This window comes from Myotis yumanensis, unplaced genomic scaffold (assembly GCF_028538775.1).
Source record: "Myotis yumanensis isolate MYYU_CA2020_CCGP unplaced genomic scaffold, mMyoYum1.0.hap1 SCAF_16, whole genome shotgun sequence".
NCBI classification, from domain to species: domain Eukaryota; kingdom Metazoa; phylum Chordata; class Mammalia; order Chiroptera; family Vespertilionidae; genus Myotis; species Myotis yumanensis.
Window position 1 is genome coordinate 14,574,724 of NW_027223767.1, and position 19,144 is coordinate 14,593,867.

The window sequence follows — 19,144 nt, forward strand, 5'->3', positions numbered from 1 at the left end:
AACTACTCATATACATGCCTAAAGGAGCATACGCATGCCTTGACACGTTGTTTGTAAATCATGAAAATTTGTAATTAACCTAACCATTTACCCAAATGGAAAACCATGTGGGAGTTAAAAAGAATAAGTAGAATCTTGGCCGGGTGGCTCAGTTGGTTGGAGCATCATCAGTTAGTTGGTGGGAGCATCATCTGGTACACCAAAGGCTGTGGGTTTGGTTTCCAGCTAAGGCGCACACCAAGGCTGCAGGTTCCATTCCAGGTCGGGGCACATACATGAGGCTGCCGATCGATGTTTCTCTCTCAGATCAATGTTTCTCTTCCCTGCATCTCTCTCCCTGCCTCTCTCTAAAATCAGTAAAGCCCTGGCTGGTTTGGCTCAGTAGATAGAGCATTGGCCTGAGGACTGAAGGGTCCCAGGTTCAATTCCAGTCCAGGGCACATGTCAGGGTTGTGAGCTTGATCCCCAGTAGGGGGTGTGCAGCAGGCAGACGATCAGTGATTCCCTCTCATCACTGATGTTCCCATCTCTCTCTCCCTCTCTGAAATCAATAAAAATATATTAAAAAAGAAAAAAAATCAATAAACATATCCTCTTGTGAGAATGATTTTTTAAAAAAATCTTAAAAGAAGAATGAAGTAGAGATATATGTATTAACTGCATTTTAAGAAGAAACCAATTTCAGAATAATATATATGATATGATCTTATCTATGTGAAGAACATGAAACAAATGCACATGTTTCTACACATTCATAGATGCACAGAAAAGTGTCTGAAGAGATTCATGCAGAGGTGATAAGAGTAGTTTGCCCTGGAGAGAGATCTGGGGTTGTGTGTGTCGGGGGGAGGAGAGGTTGAGAGGGTACTTTTGCTTTACCTGTACTTTAAAAAAAATTAGAACTAAAATTTTACTGGAGTAATTTGAAAAAAATAAACAAGAAATATAAGGGAGGGTAACTTTTGAAGATATTGAAAATTCTGAAAGTGAATTCAATTGAAAATGGCATAGGGATGTTTGCTGATATCTAATAGATATAGTTAGCTAGTACTGACAACAAAAAAGCATAAACTTTGGAGTCAGACGAAGTTGGATTTGAATTCTGGTTCTTCCAGCACTGTGTGACTTGGGCAAGTCATTTAACCTCTTTGAGCGCTGAGATAATAAATGCAACCTATTTCAAAGGATTGTTATGAGGATGGAGGGGATAATACAGGTAAAACCTCTAGCAATATAGTAGGTGCTTGGTTAAATGGTGGGTATTAATAGCAGTAATGGTTAAAACTTGGATTCCTGTCTCCCTGTCCATCTCTTCTGCTCCCGCACCAACTGAGCGTTGATAAAGCAAAATAACCCAACTGTGCAGACGGAGCCCTGAGTTTGCAGTGGGGCCAGATGCACCTGGGCGCCAGCACAACCATCCATCCTTTTCTTAAATATATTTCTTTATTGATTTCATAGAGGAAGGGAGAAGGAGAGATAGAAACATCAATGATGAGAGAGAATCATTGATCAGCTGCCTCCTGCACACCCCCCACTGGGGATCGAGCCCGAAACCCAGGCATGTGCTCTCGGCCAGAATCGAACCTGGGACCCCTCAGTCCGCAGGCCGACACTCTATCCACTGAGCCAAGCCGGCCAGGGCAGCACAGTGATTTTTATTTCCAGGCAATCATGCCACTGTGTGGTTGATATTATACAAAAGGGGAATTTTGAGAGAAGGGAGCACTCACCACATGTAAAGATGCTTATCTATCTAGCCAACTATATATCTTAAGTAATAATAGATCCTCTTTGTTTTACTAATCAACAGCTAATACAAAACTGGAATAAGAACTTCTAATCGGCGTGAGATAAGCAATTCGATAAAAATTCTTCCAAAGCAAAGAAACTTGACATTTTAGTCTTGGGGCCTTATCTGGTGTAAACGGGACAGTTCTGTTAGGCTTTGGGGACATTGGGAGTTTCTGCCCTGGACCTCTAGGAATACCTTCACAGACTGACTTCTGCTGTGCAGGAATCCTTCTTCCTCGGGATGGAAACTCCCGATCTAGGAAAGAAGGAAGGAAAGAAGAGAAGGCGAGGAGGAAGCAGGCATTTATAAAGCAACTACTGTGTGTCAGGGGCTGGGTTCTTTATTCCCTTAGTCCACCCTAATGTGCCATGAGGCTGGTCTATTATCCCCATTTTAGAGGTAAGTAAACAGGGGCTCAAAGAGGTTAAATAATGTGTTCCGAGTCAACAGCTAACCTGTGTCAGAATTTCTAGGTCTTCTGACTCTGAGCCTGGAGCACTTGGACCTGCACCTGCACCTGCTGAGAGTAGGTCTGCACCAGCGCTCCTCGGCCCCTCCTGAGCGCGGGGCTGTGTCTGGCTGCATCCTCGGCACTCACCACAGTGCCCGGCGCCGAAGTCACATCGCACACAGGTGCGTAAAGGAAAGTCAGTCCGCAACGTCTCTTCTTCGCCACATGAAGACTGTGAGGCTCAAAGAGTTAGCTCAACGATTCTCCCAAGGTCACACAGCTAGAACAGCTAGCAGTGGTTCTCAACCTTCTGTTTAAATACAGTTCCTCATGTTGTGACCCAACCATAAAATTATTTTCGTTGCTACTTCGTAACTGTGATGTTGCTACTGTTATGAATCGTAATGTAAATATCTGATATGCAGGATGGTCTTAGGCGACCCCTGTGAAAGGGTCCTTCGACCGCCAAAGGGGTCGCGACCCACAGGTTGAGAACCGCTGATAGAGGCTGGATTTGCATTCACTTCACCATCCGGCCTCCTCTGCCGTCCTTCTTTTCATTATTATTATTATTATTTTCTTTGCCTCTGCTCTGGGGCGGAGGCCTGGAAGCGGCCCCTCTAAACTACGGGGCCTTCCCTGCGCAGTGTCTCCTGCACACCCTCCCGCCTCCTCCAGCGCTCCCGCTGTCTGGCCCGCGGAGTCCCGAGCCGCCCCACCCACGGGCTCCCGTCCGCGAAGCCCCGCCCCCAGGGCGACGTCACGTGCCGCCCCATCCCCCCGCGCCTGCGCACCGCTTATTTCCCGCTGTCAGGATGAGGAGGCGGAGGTCGGCGCTCCGGTCCGTCTCTGCCCGCGGCTGTGGCGGCGCCGGCGGCTTCAGCCTTAGCGGTTCCTCCCTGGGCGGCGGCGGCTCGGTCGACGCCTCCTCCGCCAGCTGAGCCCGCGGGAGCCCGGGACGCCGCTTCCCCGCCCATCCCCTCCCTGAGGCCCGCCGCCTGGCCATGGCGCAGCCGGGCCCGGCTTCTCAACCTGACGGTGAGGCGCCCACCATGGCAGGCGCGGCGGGCGCGGCCTGCGGGGAGCCGGTGTCGCCGTGGAACCTCCGGGCGGCGGGAAGGGTGCGCGCAGGGCCCGGGGGTGACCCCGCCGGGCTGGGGCGGCAGCGCGCGGGTTCCGGCGCGGGCTGCGCGCGAAGGCGGTGCGGGGGGCCTGGGCGGCCGTCGCTGGGGAGGGGGCGGGAGGCGCCGGCGGCCGCGCTGGCGGAAGGCGGAGGGAAGGGCGTGGGGAGGCTGCGGGGGACCGGGCCGAAGCTGGGGAGCGTGGAGAGGGTGCTGTCCTGGGACAGCCGTGGGACCCGCACGTGGGTTCTGCCCCTGGGGAGGATGGGAATCGGGAACTTGCTATATTCGTTAAGGGGTGAAAAAAAAAATCTTAGATAGTGGTGGTGTGCCCTCCTCCCTCCCCCAATCTCTGCTGACCGAGCGCTTTGCACCCAGTTTTGTGATAAAACTAGTTGGCATCAGTAACTGGATTTAGTATTTTTCCTTGAGAGCCAGGGTGGTTTCATGGTTAAGTGCTGGAGTCCAAAGGACCTGGATCCTTCGCTCACAAGTTCTGGGCAAAATTCTTAGCTGCTTTGAACGTCAGTATTGTCGCTGAATGAAAAGATGTGAATTCATGCCTTGATGTCTTATCTCTAAGGACGGCAACGTGTACGTATGTAGAGCGATGGGCATTATTGTGGGGGTGTTGAGGAGAACGGCGGTGGAGAATGCGTAAGTGTCTTCTGTAGCTCTTCGTTCTCGGGAGGAAAAAGGCTCCCATCCTTAAATACTCCGAGTTGGTTGTCAGAGTCCTTCGCGACCTTCTGGGAAGTGGACTGAGCTCCGCTTCAGAGATTGACCACATCCTTGCAGGTTTTTATTACCTGGAGTTACGTTTGGGAAGAATGTGCTTTGTCTTTGACAAAGTCCTTCTGTAAGTAGTTGAGGAAGTTCTTCCAGCTGGGTAGGTGTGCTTCTATAATCGGCGTGTGTACCAAGCTGCTGTTGCTGCAGCTATTTTTTTGTTTTTGTTTTTTGTACTAAGCTTCTTTAAATGCGAGTGAAATGTTGGGATATGGTGCTGGGCACATAGTAGCCACTTAAAACTTGGCCTTTGCCTCGTTCTTAAAATAACTTTTTGTGAAAACCTTACTCTGCTGCTTGCTTTTGGGGAACCTGAAACAATGTTATAATGTTATCAGATTTAAAGGCTGGCTGCTTTCTTGGAAGTATGCTTTAACCCCTGTTAGCCTCTAGTTTTAGGTTTTGTTAGTTGCCCGAGGAGAGATGTCAGTACCCTCACCTGTGGTTGTATAAGGGTCTGCCTGCTGTTTTCCTTCCAGCAGAGAGAAGGGAGGCGTTTCTGTTTATCTGTCAGAGAGCAGAAACACGTGCTTTCAAGCTGCATTTTAATTCTCACCTTTTGCATTTGGTGTCAGGGAAGAAACCTGCATTTTCCACAAACCCCTCTTTGTTACTGCAGACGGGGACAGAATACAGAGAGCTCCAATGACTTCTGGTTCTGATCTGGAGTGGTAGGTATGCTTAGCTGGTTGCTGCCATCGCTTGAGTTGCATGGAAACAAACTCTAGGGCAGCTCAGGTGACATGACAGTCTGGAATCAAAATCCCCTGCCTCTTTCGAGATGTGAAATGGTCTTCCTTGTTAATAGGCAGACGTGACTAAGCACTTGAAATCGGCTAGGAAAATTCACTTTAGGAAATCTTGTATTCTTGCTATTCTTAGTGTAGGTTCCCTATTTTTTCAAATCCTGTGACTCAAGGATGAGATTTAGTTTGCATAGATTGCAGTATTTATATTCAATTAGTGTAGTAAATGAGCAGCCACAGCTACTGTGTACAAAAGGAGATAGAATTTGGTATATTTGAGTGCTTTGTGTCAGTATCTTCTTAGAAATGTTCTTGGGGATTAGACTTAATATAGATTACTTCTTGACACTTTAGCTTTAAGCACACTAGAATTACCTAGCCCACTGATTAAAAAAAAAAGAATACAGAATTCTTTTAGTCAAACTGATGGTAAAAGATAACTGCTTAGTTTTTTATTTTAATTTTGCTTTGATCCCATTTTAGAAGCAGTTGTCTTTTATGTTAATATTTTCTTTTTAAAATTATTCAATTACAGTTGACATACAATATTATATTAGTTTCAGGTGTACCACATAGTGATTAGACATTTATATAACTTACGAAGTAATCATCCTGGTAAGTCAAGCAGCCATGTGACACCATACATAGTTTTGTTTATACTGGCAGTTTGTACATTTTAATCCCTTCCCCTTTGTCACCCATCTCTCTAGCCGTGAATATTTTTTTGGGGGGGGGGGGGTAGGGGAGATATCTTTGTTTTCATGGAGATATGGTAGACAAGAAAGGAATCCAGCCCTGGTTGGTGTGGCTCAGCCCTCACACTAAAGGGTGGTGTGTTCGATTCCTGTTGTAGGGCAGGTATCTGGGTTGCAGGCTTGATCCCCAGCTCTGGTTACCACATTACATTGATGTTTCTCTCTGTCTCTCTCTCTGTCTCTCTCTCTCTCTCCTTCTCCTCCTCCTCTTTCCCTCTCCTCTCCTCTCTCATTCCCTCCCACTCTCTTTAAAAACTAAAGGAAAAAATGTCCTCTGGTGTGGATTAACAACAAAAAATAATCGATTAGTGTGTAATTGATAGGATGAAATGTAATAATTTTCTTTTTCTTCACTTTGATTTCTTATTTTTAAACTTTGTAAAAAGTATGTTTTTATTGATTTTTAGAGAGAGAGGAAGGGAAAGGGAGAAAGAGATAGAAACATCATTGATCGGCTACCTTCTGCACCACCCCCTACTGGGGATCAAGCCAGCAACTTGGGACCCTTCAGTCTACAGGATGATCGATGCTCTATTCACTGATCCAAACTAGCTAGGGCAAGTTTTGTTCTTTTTTGATGTAGCATATTGCTTTACTCATTTAGAATAAAGGTAATTTTAATAGCTAAACAAATTGTAGCCAATTATTCTATTTTACTTTGAGTATTTAAAGATTATATATGTTACTGTCTTCAAATTTTTATATTTTAAAATCTAAGTTAAATTATATCTTAGAAGCCTTTGGTCTGATTTTACTTTATTTCTTTTTTATTTAAAAACACTTTCTTCTAGCCAAAACCGGTTTGGCTCAGTGGATAGAGCGTCGGCCTGTGGACTGAAAGGTCCCAGGTTCGATTCCGGTCAAGGGCATGTACCTGGGTTGCAGGCACATCCCCAGTAGGAGATGTGCAGGAGGCAGCTGATCGATGTTTCTCTCTCATCGATGTTTCTAACTCTCTATCTCTCTCCCTTCCTCTCTGTAAAAAATCAATAAAATATATTTAAAACAAAACAAAACACTTTCTTCTAAAAATCATGTATAAGAAGTATGTCTTCCATCTCTCAGAGGTTACCACTATTAAGTTTTCGTTCCTTCTGGACTTTTTTTTCTGTAGTTACACAGACATTCTACCTTTTCCTTCTGCCCTGAAGTGGACATGGTTTACACTAGCAATTTTTAACCTTTTTCATCTCCTGGCACATATAAAGTAATCACTAAAATTCTGTGGCACACCACAAAATATATTTTTTGCTAATCTGACCATAACAATTGGTATAATTTTGATTCATTCACACCAGACGGCTATTGTTGTGTTGGCTGTTGTCATTTTTTAATTTATTTGACAATCAAAGAGAAAAGAGGTCAGTACCTCTGGCGAAGTAGTATTGCATGTTTTAAAAATTATATGCCTCACCAATTGAAAATTGCTGGTTTACATACATAGCTTTGCATCTTGTCTATTTTACTTCATAAACGTTAGAATTATTATATACTTATAAATGATTATGTGGCCAGGTAATGTATTATTTATTATTGTTGTTCCTATTTTATTGATGAAGAAACTGAAGCCCGGAGAAGTTAATAATTATATAGCTAGGAGTGTGGGGAGCCAGAATTCAAATCCAGGTCATCTGGATGTCAGGGTCCTCTGGTCTATTTACTAGATTATGGACTCCTTTTCAGGTCAGTGTTATAGATCTGCCTCATTCTTGTTACAGAGTATTTCATCACATGCATGTACCATGCATAGTTTATTTGCCTATTTCTCTATTGATGGACAGGTAGATTGCTGTAGATTTTTTCATTATTTTATAAGCAGTGCAGGAATAGATATACTATTACATATTTTTCAGGTACTCTTGCTTTTACTTCTGTAAGAATACTGAATTAAAAGACAAGACCTCTGAGTGGTTTAAACTTTAATAGCTATTGCTAGTTTACTTGCAAAAGAAGTATCAATTTACATACCTTCAACAGTATATGAGAGGGTGGATTTCCCCTGTACACTTACAAGCAGTGGATAATGTCAGTTGTTTTAAATTTGTATTTTCTTTTTTTTAAAAAAAATATATTTTGTTGATTTTTACAGAGAGGAAGGGAGAAGGATAGAGAGTCAGAAACATCGATGAGAGAGAAACATTGATCAGCTGCCTCCTGTACACCCCCCCCACTGGGGATGCGCCCGCAACCAAGGTACATGCCCTTGACCGGAATCGAACCTGGGACCCTTCAGTCCGCAGGCCGACACTCCATCCACTGAGCCAAACCGATCAGGGCTAAATTTGTATTTTCTGATGGATTAAGAAATGATATTCTTCAATTAACAAATAAATGTTTCTGTGTCTAGTCTGTGGCAAGCCCTATGCTAGGCTCTTAAAGTATAGTAACAAACAAAACAAAATCCAGTCCTGGCTCCTAGGTAGTGAATCAGTTGGCCATTAATTAGATAATGCCACAGAAATATATAAACTGTTCCACAAATATGCATATACTACTTGCCAGGCTCACTTCTAGGTATTTGAAATGCATTAGTGACAACGCAGATAATATATGACCCTGCCCTAGTGTGGGAGAAGCAGATATTAAGTAACAAACATAAGCAAATGATATGCATTGTTAAGTGATAAGTGCTATGGAAAAAAGAAATATGGAGCAAGGTAAAAGGAAGGATAGGCTGGTTTTAAATAGTGTGGTCAGAGTAGCCTTATTGACAAAACGACATTTAAGCAAAGATTTGAAGGAGATAGAGGAGTTAGCTACAAGGATATCTGGAGGAGGAGTGTTCCAGACAGATCAATTTTTGCAAATGCCTTAAGGAAGACATATATATTTGGAAATGACATGGAGTCCAGTGTGGCTGGAGTGAAGTTATAGGAATGGGGAGTGGGGTGCGGGAGTGGAATGGAGAGGAAGAGTAGCAGGATGTGAGGTGAGGTAGTGGGGATGGGGTGGATCTTGTTGGGACCCCGTTGTAGCAAAAAATAAATAAATAAATAAATATTGGCTTTTCTCTATGGGGAACCATTGAAAAGGTTTTGAGCAGAAGAGTGATGTGATCTGACTTATGTTTTTTAAAATGCACTGGTTGCTAGATTGGCAATAAAGGAAGCATTAATCCAGGAAAAAAATGAGGATTGGACCAAGGGTATATTACAAGAGATTATTTCTGAAGATATGGCCAATAGGATTTGGATTAGATTATGGGATACAAGAGAGGGGAGTCAAGGAACACTCAAAGGTTTCTGACCTGAGCAACTGGGAGAGGTACACAATACTATGAGTGCCTGTAATTGAGGAGTTTGACCCATTTAGGGAGGCCGGGAAATGGTGAGGCAGTGGTCCTGGAGCTGAGAGCCAATGGATGAGCAGTAGCCCCACCGCCCTTTATTTTTTCTGGAAGAAGCAATTTGAGTAAAAGAACTCAAGAAATGTCTTTGTGACTGGGTAGAAAGAATGAGAGGGTGTGAAATATAGGTATGGGCTGGTCTGAGTGGGCTTTAGCCTTAGAGCTGTAGCGGAAGCCATTGAAGGGTTTTAAAGCAAGTAGGTAGCCCTAGCCGGTTTGGCGCAGTGGTTAGAGTGTCACCCCCACAGACTGAAGGGTTGAGGGTTCAATTCCGGTCAAGAGCACGTACCTCAGTTGGTTGCAGGCTCAATCCATGGCCCTGCTTGGGGCACGTCGGAAGGCAACCAATAATGTGTCTTTCTCACATTAATGTTTATCTCTCTCTATCTTTCCCGCTCCCACGCTCTAAAAAAATCAATGGAGAAAAATATCTCAGGTGAGAATTTAGGGGGGAAAAAAGCAAGTAGGTGACATGAAGGCTTTTTAATTTGTACTTCCCTGATAGTGATTATATGCATTTTTCTTTCTTTTTTTTTTTTTTTTAATATATTTTATTGATTTTTTACAGAGAGGAAGGGAGAGAGATAGAGAGTTAGAAACATCGATGAGAGAGAAACATCGATCAGCTGCCTCCTGCACATCTCCCACCGGGGATGTGCCCGCAACCCAGGTACATGCCCTTGACCGGAATCGAACCTGGGACCCTTGAGTCCGCAGGCCGACGCTCTATCCACTGAGCCAAACCGGTTTTGGCAATTATATGCATTTTTCTTTGGTTGTGCAGAAAGCTTTAATTTTAATGTAGATCTGATCATTTTTAAAATTTATGATTTCTGGGTTTCTGATCTTGCTTAGGAAGACCTCAAGTCCCATGTTTATATACTTAGAAAGCCCTCATTTTTAAAAAAGGGGATATCTGTAATACTTTCAGCAATAGACATACATTTAAAAATATATATTTTTATTGATTTCAGAGAAGAAGGGAGAGGGAGAGATAGAAACATCAATATGAGAATCATTGATTGGCTGCCTCCTGCACACCCCCTACTGGGGATGGAGCCCCCAAACCAGGCATGTGCCCTTGACTGAAATCAAACCTGGGACCTTTCAGTCCCCAGGCCAACTCTCTATCCACTGAGCCAAACCAGCTAGGGCAACATAAATGTTTTTTAAAGCCCTCACTTTCAACAATTTTATAGTTTTGTCATTTATATTATCTGGAATTTATTTTAAATTTAAATAGGGGGAGTTTAATATAAAGAATTATTAACTAAACAAATTACCTAAGAGAAAAAGAAAACCCTAAAGAATACAGAAATAGCAGGTATAAGGAGCAGTCACTACCAGTAGGGCTGAGGTAGACCATGCAAGGTAGCAGTAGCTACATCTTCAAGAGGCCATTCCCAGAACTGAGATCCAGACTTTTTTGGAGAGAGTGCACCTGTGGCCCTTTGAAGGGCAGAGTTCAGTTTGGCAGAACTTGCTGGAAAGCTGTTTTCTGGTTTGCTGAGGGAAGCTGCCTACATCTGGGAGTGACATAGGGATCTAGTTTTTCTTCCAAATAATCAATTTAAACACCATTTAGAAAATAATCCATGTATTTGCTTTGTTTATTATAACTTGATCAATCTCCCAACCATTAAACTTGCAGGTTCTGGATCCAAAACATAAAAGTACTGTGCTTCAAAAAAAATTTTTTTATTGAATTTATTGGGGTAACATTGGTTAATACAATTATATAGGTTTCAGGTGTACAGTTCTATAATTCATCATCTGTATATTGTGTGTTTACCACCCTAAGTCAAGTCTCCTCTCTGGTATTCACCATACTATTATCTGTATCTATGAGGGTTTTATATTTGTGGGTTTTTTGTTTTGTTTTGTGTTTTTTTTTTTGTTTGTTTGTTTTTTTTTTGCTTAATCCCTTCACCTTTTTCACCCAGCCTTCCAACACCCTTCCCCTCTAATGGCTGTCAGACTGTTTTCTGGATAAGTCTGCTTCTGTTTTGTTTGTTAGTTTCTTTTGTTCATTAGATTCCACATACAAGTGAAATCATACAGTACTTGTCTTTCTCTGACTGGCTTATTTCACTTAGCAAATACTCTCCAGGTCCATCCATTAGGTACCCTAATGTGAACTGAGGTGCCTAGCTGTAGAAGATAGTTTTCCTCTACTTGAAGAGCTATGAAGGAAGGTACCGTTGTTCTGTTTTTCTCTTTAGATACCTGAATCTCTTCCAAGTGGTAGTCTGATTTCAGTATGGATGTTTCTGGAGAGAAGAAACTCACTATCTCCTAGTTTTGAATAGTTTAATGTTTTATTTATCTTTTAATTAAGCGGAAACTTACCTCACCAAAATTTCTACCCACTGGTTTTAGTTCTCTTCTCTAGGACCACACAGAGGAAATCTAAGGCATTCTTCTCCCTGTTGGTCTGAAGAAATTTGATGATAGCATTATGTCCTTCCTAAATATTCTTATTTTTCCTGTCATATGTTTGAATCTACTTAACATTCTTTTGATTTTCTTTGAGATAGATTTCAATTGTTAATGACTTTTGGTGGTACCTGATTTTTGCTAGGTGAATGTAACCTTTAGACAGTAGTACATGCAGAGCTATATCACTGAAAGGAATTCTAAAGACAGTTGCCTTCTTTCATTTTACAGATCAGGAGACTAGGGATTAAAGAGTGGAGCCTTGGCCAGGTGGCTTGGTTGGTTGGAGCATCATTCCATGCACAGAAGGTTGTGGTTTTGATTTCTGGTCAAGGCACATACTTAGCTTGTGGTTTTGATCCCTGATTGGGGCACGTACAGGAGGCAGCTGATTGATGATCAATGTTTCTCTGTCACGTCAATGTTTCTCTCCCCCTTCCTCTCTCTAAAATCAGTAAAATGTACCTCCCCGCCCCCCCCCCCCCCAACCAAAACAAAACATATCCTCAGGTGAGGATTAAAAAAAAGAAAAGTGATGTGTTGTAGCAGAGTCAGTCCTCCTTATGGAGCATAAAGTCTAGTGGTGAATACAGACAGATTCCATGAGGAAAGGGCATTTGTCTGGCTGACGATGGCATCCCCAGCACAGTGCTTACCATAGAATAAATATGAGCTATAGGTATTTGTTGAAAGAAAGAAAGAAAGAGCACAACATGCAGTTACAATAATGTGGTAAGCTCTTCCCCGTTCACGATATTGACAAAATGTAGCAGAAACATTTTCAATCATTCAGGAAGTATAGTTAACACAGGGACCCTCTATTTTACCCTCACTGCACCCTAGTTATATCAGAGAAAGTGGCATTTGAATAGAGCCTAGAGAGTTGTGTAGAATTTTTGACAGGTGGAGATGGTGCCTTGGAGAAAGGCATTAGAGGAGATCGAGAATCTTTGCATGGTGTGGATTGAGTATATGCAGTGTGAGGTGAGGTTTGTGTTCAGAGACAAGTTAGGAAAGGGGGATTAAGATTGAATGGTGGAAAGCTTTGCTGCCAGCAAAGGAGTTTGGGTTTTTCTAGATGATGTGGCTAGGTCTGTGGTTTGGTTTTAAGGCAGAAGGCTAGTTAAGGAGATTGGTTAGGCTCTTACTGTGGCTCAGGAAAGAGATGATGGGATTATAATGTATGTCAACGGGAATGGAGGAAAGGAAATACAGGTAATAGATGTTAGGAATACTGTGTTGTTAAAATAGCAACTTGCTGAGCATTTGGTTTGGGGAGCAGGCAGGAGAGAAACAGGATTCTGAGAATGTAGATGCAGTTTACTAATGTAGGCAACCAGTAAAAGGGAGGATTTAGTAGTAGAAAGTGGTAAATTTGGTTTTGGTATGTTGATACGGAGTAGTGGCACAGGGATACCCAGTAGATAGCTGGAGATACAGGCCTGGAGCTCAAGGAAGAAATCAGTAGTGTAGATACACTTTGATGCTTAGAAATCACCCAGGTTGAACACTGCTCATTGCTTATGCTTATTGCATGATAGGCCTTGTGTTTGTAATTTTACAACAAAAGTACAGGCTATAAGGAAGGCCATAGATAAAACTAATGGATTGGGTGAGGAAGAGGAAACCAATGATTAATCATAAAAATGGAGAGCTAGGAGGAAAATTAGTGTTAGAAGTCAGTATTAGGGCAAGTTTGAAGGAGGAGGGAGATGATCACCAGTACTAAATGCTACAGAGAAGTCAGATGAAAGCAAGTTGTCATTGAAATCAGCAACTAAGTGATCATCAGGACCTCTAAGAAGAGTTTCAGTAAGGAAGAAGTAAAATAGGTAGAGGCAGATGCATAGACTAAATTTTAAAATCACGGTGATACACATACGAGTGGGGCACTCAACTTGAGAGAGATGATAAGAGTTGTGACAAAGTGTGTGCTTGTGTGTGTATATGTTTTAAGAATAGAGATTTAAATAATTGTAGATGCTGGAAGAATTGCCGACGGAAAGGGAGAGCTTAAAGATACGAAGATCTCTGAGGAATTGAGAGCAGGTAAGATGGATCAGGAGCTTGAGTGTTAAGAGAAGAGACAGAGATCTCATCCTTCAAAACAGAGGGAAAAAGAAAAGGATGAGTGAGAGAAAGGTAGAGAACATTCTGAGGTAGAAGAGAAACTGACTAAATATATGTGTAGCTTCCATTCTCTTACTTATTTATTCAACATATATAATTTGAGTATGAACTGTGAACAAGTCAGACAAGGAACCTGTCCTCATGGGAGGTAGTAGTTTTGAGATCTTTATTGCAGTCAGGTAGATTAGGTTGTTTATACTCACCTGGGTTCTTCATCTTAACCACAACACAGAAAATAATTGGGTTATTTTCCCAGTTATCCAAAAGATGATATAGCTAATACCATTCTAGATGCATGGGAGAGAGGTTAATTCATTATATACATTGATGTAGGAGTTGAGTTAGGAATCCAACTTTGACTGTTTTAAAATGGCTAGTCAGATATTCTTGTACCATGTATTGATTAATCCATTTTTCTCCATTGATTTTGAAATGCCACCATTTATTATATGCCAACTATCCAGTTCTGGATTGTATTTTGTTCAACTGATTTATGTATTCTAATGTCATACTACATGGTTAAAATTACTGTTTCTTTCTACTTCCTAAGGTTTTAGTATTTTAAAGACCCAGGAACTCTTCATTTTCCAGAATTTTCTTAGTTATTCTTAGGTATGTATTTATTCAGATAAAATTTGGAATGATGACATTAAGTCTGCCCACCATCCTTAACTCCTCTTCCCCCCACCTGCCCCGTGCAAAAAAAAAAAAAAAAAGGCCTTGCCCAGCTCGTATGCTCAGTGGTTGAGCATTGACCTATGAACCAGGAGGTCATGCACGGTTTGATTCCCTGTCAAGGCACATGCCCAGGTTGTGGGCTCAATCCCCAGTAGGGAGCCTGCAGGAGGCAACCAATCATTGATTGTCCCTCATCATTGATGTTTCTCTCTCTCTCCCCCTCTTCCTTCCTCTCTGAAATAAATAAAAAAATATTTTTTTAAAAAGACCTTAAAAAAACACACACACAAACCCTCATTGATTGAGTTTATAAATTAGGAGAACGTATAACAAACATCTTTACCAGAAAAGTGCCTTACAGCACTTCAAATGCATTAATTATCTTATCCTCCAAATACTTTGAGGGTGGTATTATTTCTGTTTCATAATTAAAATAAAAGTTTAATAATTTGCCCAGGATCCAGGTCCCTGTGACTATTTTCATTTCATTGAACTGCCTCTCAGGTTACTTTTAGTTAAGTAAACTCTTAAGTCATTAAAATGGGCAAAATTAAAGCAAAACCCCAAGTTTCTTATTTGATCATGAAGTCCAAAGAAGTGTAACGAACACTGAATTAATCCATACTTACATCCATCATTTTAGAGTATTTCTGGTCTACAAATTAAAAAATTTGAGTATTTTAGATCTACAAATAAAACATTTTAAAGCAGTTGATAATATTGCATGTGTGGTTTTGAATTCTCCAATTTTTATTTTAATTATGGTGTGAAATTTCCTTTTGTTGTAAGTTATTTTTTTGAAAAACATTGGTTTTAACTGTAGTTTATCATATGACTTTATTATAATAACTAGAGACCTGATGCACAATATTTGTGCACTGGGCAGGGGGGTGGGTCCCTCAGCCCGGCCTGTGCCCTCTTGCAGTTCGGGAGCCCTCAGGGGATATCCACCTGCGGTATAGGTGGGAGAGGCTCCCGCCATCCCATCTGTGCTCACCAGCTGTGAGCCCAGCTCCTGGCTGAGCGTCTGCCCCCTGGTGGTCAGTGCGTGTCATAGTGACTGGTCGACCTGTTGTTCAGTCATTTGGTACTAACAGTCGCTTAGGCTTTTATATGTAGACTAGAGGCCCAGTGCACAAAAATTTGTGCACTCGGGGGTGGGGGGGGGGCGTTCCTTAGCCTGGCCTGTGCCCTCTTGCAGTCCGGGAGCCCTCAGAGGATGTCTGACTGATGTCTGTAGGAGGCGACTGGGCAGGCTGGTCAGGGGACGGTGCCAGCTGACGAGTGGCCGGCCCTGCCCCCTGATCGCCCCTCTGCCACTGCTGGTTGTCGCTGCCCCCCAATCGCCGTCCCCTCTCTCTGCCCACTGGCACATGCCTTGGCTGGTCTGGCGCTGTCTTCTTGCCAGCCCTGCACCCCCGCTGACCGGTCGTTCTGCTGTTTGGTCAATTTGCATATTATGCTTTTATTATATAGCAGTGGTTCTCAACCTTCCTAATGCTGCGGCCCTTTAATACAGTTCCTCATGTTGTGGTGACCCCCAACCATAAAATTATTTTTGTTGCTACTTCATAACTGTAATTTTGCTACTGTTATGAATCGTAATGTAAATATCTGATATGCAGGATGTATTTTCATTGTTACAAATTGAACATAATTAAAGCATAGTGATTAATCATAAAAACAATATGTAATTATATATGTGTTTTTCTGATGGTCTTAGGCGACCCCTGTGAAAGGGTTGTTCGACCCCCAAAGGGGTTGCGACCCACAGGTTGAGAACCGCTGTTATATAGGGTATATAGATTTCCCTCAATAAATCCCTATCAGTTGTTTTAAAGGTTATGTATATTTAAAATTTGATACTTTGATACATTTACATTTTGATATATTTTGTATCAGGCAGGAATATTTCTGTTTTAGAACAATTGGAAATCCAACCCCTGGAGGCTTAAATAAGCTAAGGGTTTAGTTTTTGTGTGTGTAGCAAGTTTAGAAGTAAAGCAGTCCAAGACTGCTCAAGGATCCAAGATCCAGGCTCCTTCTATTTTCTACTTCCCTCCTCTGTGGGCCAGTTTGCTCATATCTTTACTTTTTTCTTGAAGATTTAGTTCTGGTTTAGGAACATTTTTTTCTTTTGATCTTTTTTTTTTTTTCTTTTAATATGTTAGTTCCATTTGTTGGGTTCTGTACTTTAGGAACATGGATCATGCTAATATTGGACACTCTTTGTTTCTCATAGTTATTTCCTCTTTAATTGCTTTACTTTTTTTCCCCCTTTGTAATTCACTGAAATTATTTTAGGTCTTTTATTTGCTTAACAATTGATTATATTAATGGACAGATCTACACTAATAAAATACAAAGATGCTAATTGACCGTACCTTCGCTATGCCCCAAGCCACGCCCACCAGCCAATCAGAGCGACTATATGCAAATTAACCCAACCAAGATGGCGGCCGGCAGCTACGGAGCTGGAGCAAGCAGGAGGCTTGGTTGTCCGGGCAATGGAGGAAGCCATGCTTCCCGCTGGCCCTGAGCCGGCTGTGAGCTCCTCTCATGGCAACAAAGTTTCAATTATAGAAAACAAATAAATCCCAGATATCTGCTTCCAGCCAGCCTCCACTGGGAGCTTGGGTGGCTGGGGGCCGTGGCCATCCTGCAAACAGCCATCAGGCCCTCACCCAGGCTGGCCACACCCTCATGGGGTGAGGGTCCCTGCTGGGGGGCTTAGCCAGCCTGAAAATGGCCCTCAGCCCCTTACCCAGACTGGCCAGGCACCCCAGCAGGACCCCCCACCCTGAAGGGGCTGTGGCCAGCCTGCAAACAGCCATCAACCCCTCACCCAGGCTGACCAGGCACCCCAGGGGGGACCCCCACCCTGAAGGAGCTGTGGCCAGCCTGCAAACAGCCATCAGCCCCTCACCCAGGCTGGCCAGGCACACCAGCGGGGACCTCCCTCCACCCTGAAGGGGCTGTGGCCAGCCTGCACACAGCCATCAGCCACTCATCCAGGCTGGCCAGGCACCCCAGGGGGGACCCTCACCCCATGAGGGTGTGGCCAACTTGCAAACAGCCATCAGCCCCTCACCCAGGCTGGCCAGGCACTCCTATATAATAAAAGGGTAATATGCAAATTGACCCTAATAGTAGAACAACTGGGAATGACTTGTCACTATGACACACACTGACCACCAGGGGGCAGATGCTCAATGCAGGAGCTGCCCCCTGGTGGTCAGTGCACTCCCACAGGGGGAGCTCTGCTCAGCCACAAGCCAGGCTGACGGCTGCCAGTACAGCGGCGGTGGTGGTGGGAGCCTCTCCCGTCTCCTCAGTAGTGCTCAGGATGTCCAACTGCAGCTTAGGCCTGCTCCCTGCTGGCAAGTGGACATCCCCCGAGGGCTCCCGGGCTGCCAGAGGGATGTCTGACTGCCAGCTTAGCCCAGCAGGTGGTCATCCCCCGAGGGGTCCCAGACTGCGAGAGGAGAGGGCACAGGCTGGGCTGAGGGGACCCCCCCCCCCCAAGTGCACACATTTTTGTGCACTGGGCCTCTAGTTTTGTATAATTGGGATAAACTCAAGTTGGGTGTGATGGATTGTTCTAGTATGTAGTTAGATTTGATTTGCTAATGTTTAAAACATTTTTGGGGGTCATTATATTCATAAGTGAGATTGGCCTATAGTTTTCCATGTTGATACTACCTTGTTTTTTTTTGTATCTTTTAAAAAATATACATTTTTATTGGTTTCAGAGAGGAAGAGAGAGGTAGAGAGAGATAGAAACATCAATGATGAGAGAAAATCATTGATAGGTTGCCTCCTGCATTGCCCCACACTGGGGATTGAGCCCACAACCTGGGCATGTGCCCTTGACCAGAATTGAACCCGGGACCCTTCAGTACACAGGCCGATGCTCTATCCACTGATCCAAACCAGCTAGGGCAGTTTTTTTGGTATCTTGATTATACTAGCCTGATAAAAATAAATTGAGAAATATTCCATTCCATCTTTTATTATGCTGAGAGAGTTTAAATAGTATAGGAAATATTTATTCCTGGTAGATTTGATAAAATTTATGTTCTCTTTCAAGTTTCATCTTGAAACTTCTATAGATATTTCATAATTGTTTTTGTCATTTTAAATGGTTAGATACTGGCTTTTTTTTTGGAATTTTAGCTAATATTACAGTTAACATTCTTGCAATTAAATTTTTACATATATCCATTATTCTGTAGGATAAATTCTTGATTGTGAAATCGGCTTGGTTAAAGAGTATTCAAAATTTTAAGGCTTTTGCTTTTGATTATCACATGGTCATATGTCTTGAAATATACACTGGATTTGTTTTAGTCAAATATGGTAAGGTGATAGACACAAAGACAATTCCCTTTGAAAGAAGAGTTTGTTATTTGCAGTTCCCAAGAGAAGTGCGCATGTTGCACTATGAAGAGTCACATGGGGAAGCACCAGGGCTGATTAGGAGGCAGAAGCTCAGGGAGAGCATGGCTCAGCCTTTATTTTGGTTTCCATGGGAAGGAATAGATGGGGCAGCAGTTTGAGCAAGGAATAGTTTGAGCAAATTTGGGATTGTATAGTTTGAGTAATGTTGGTGGGCTCTAGTCTATAGGGGTCATTGCTAGTTGTCTGATACCTTGCCCTGGGGTGACTTAGGGCAGGGAAAATGTTGGGTTGGTGTGGGAGAGTTAGATAAGAGAGGTGGTTGGAGTTTGGACTTTGGATTGGTTGGTTTGTATATGACAGCCATGTTCCTGGGTGAGTTTATTATCTTTTGGAATTAGCCCTTAGAGGAGCACTCTCTTGCTGTCCAGCAGGGCCCCATGATGTCAAAGCATCATAAAATATAGAAAAAAAAACCCATTAATAAACAGTCCTTTAA

The 19,144-nt window shown here is 42.9% G+C and overlaps 1 protein-coding gene across 2 annotated transcripts in view; it reads left to right on the forward strand.

The window, feature by feature from the left end:
• The first annotated feature begins 3,063 nt into the window (after positions 1-3,063).
• The window catches only part of RABEP1 (rabaptin, RAB GTPase binding effector protein 1), a 109,998-nt gene continuing 93,917 nt past the window's right edge, over positions 3,064-19,144 (forward strand). For both annotated transcript variants that reach the window (XM_070393708.1, XM_070393709.1), the window contains exon 1: positions 3,064-3,284. In XM_070393708.1, the coding sequence (XP_070249809.1) occupies positions 3,251-3,284 (34 nt within the window). In that variant the 5' untranslated portion in view covers positions 3,064-3,250. The remainder of the gene's footprint in view (positions 3,285-19,144) is intronic.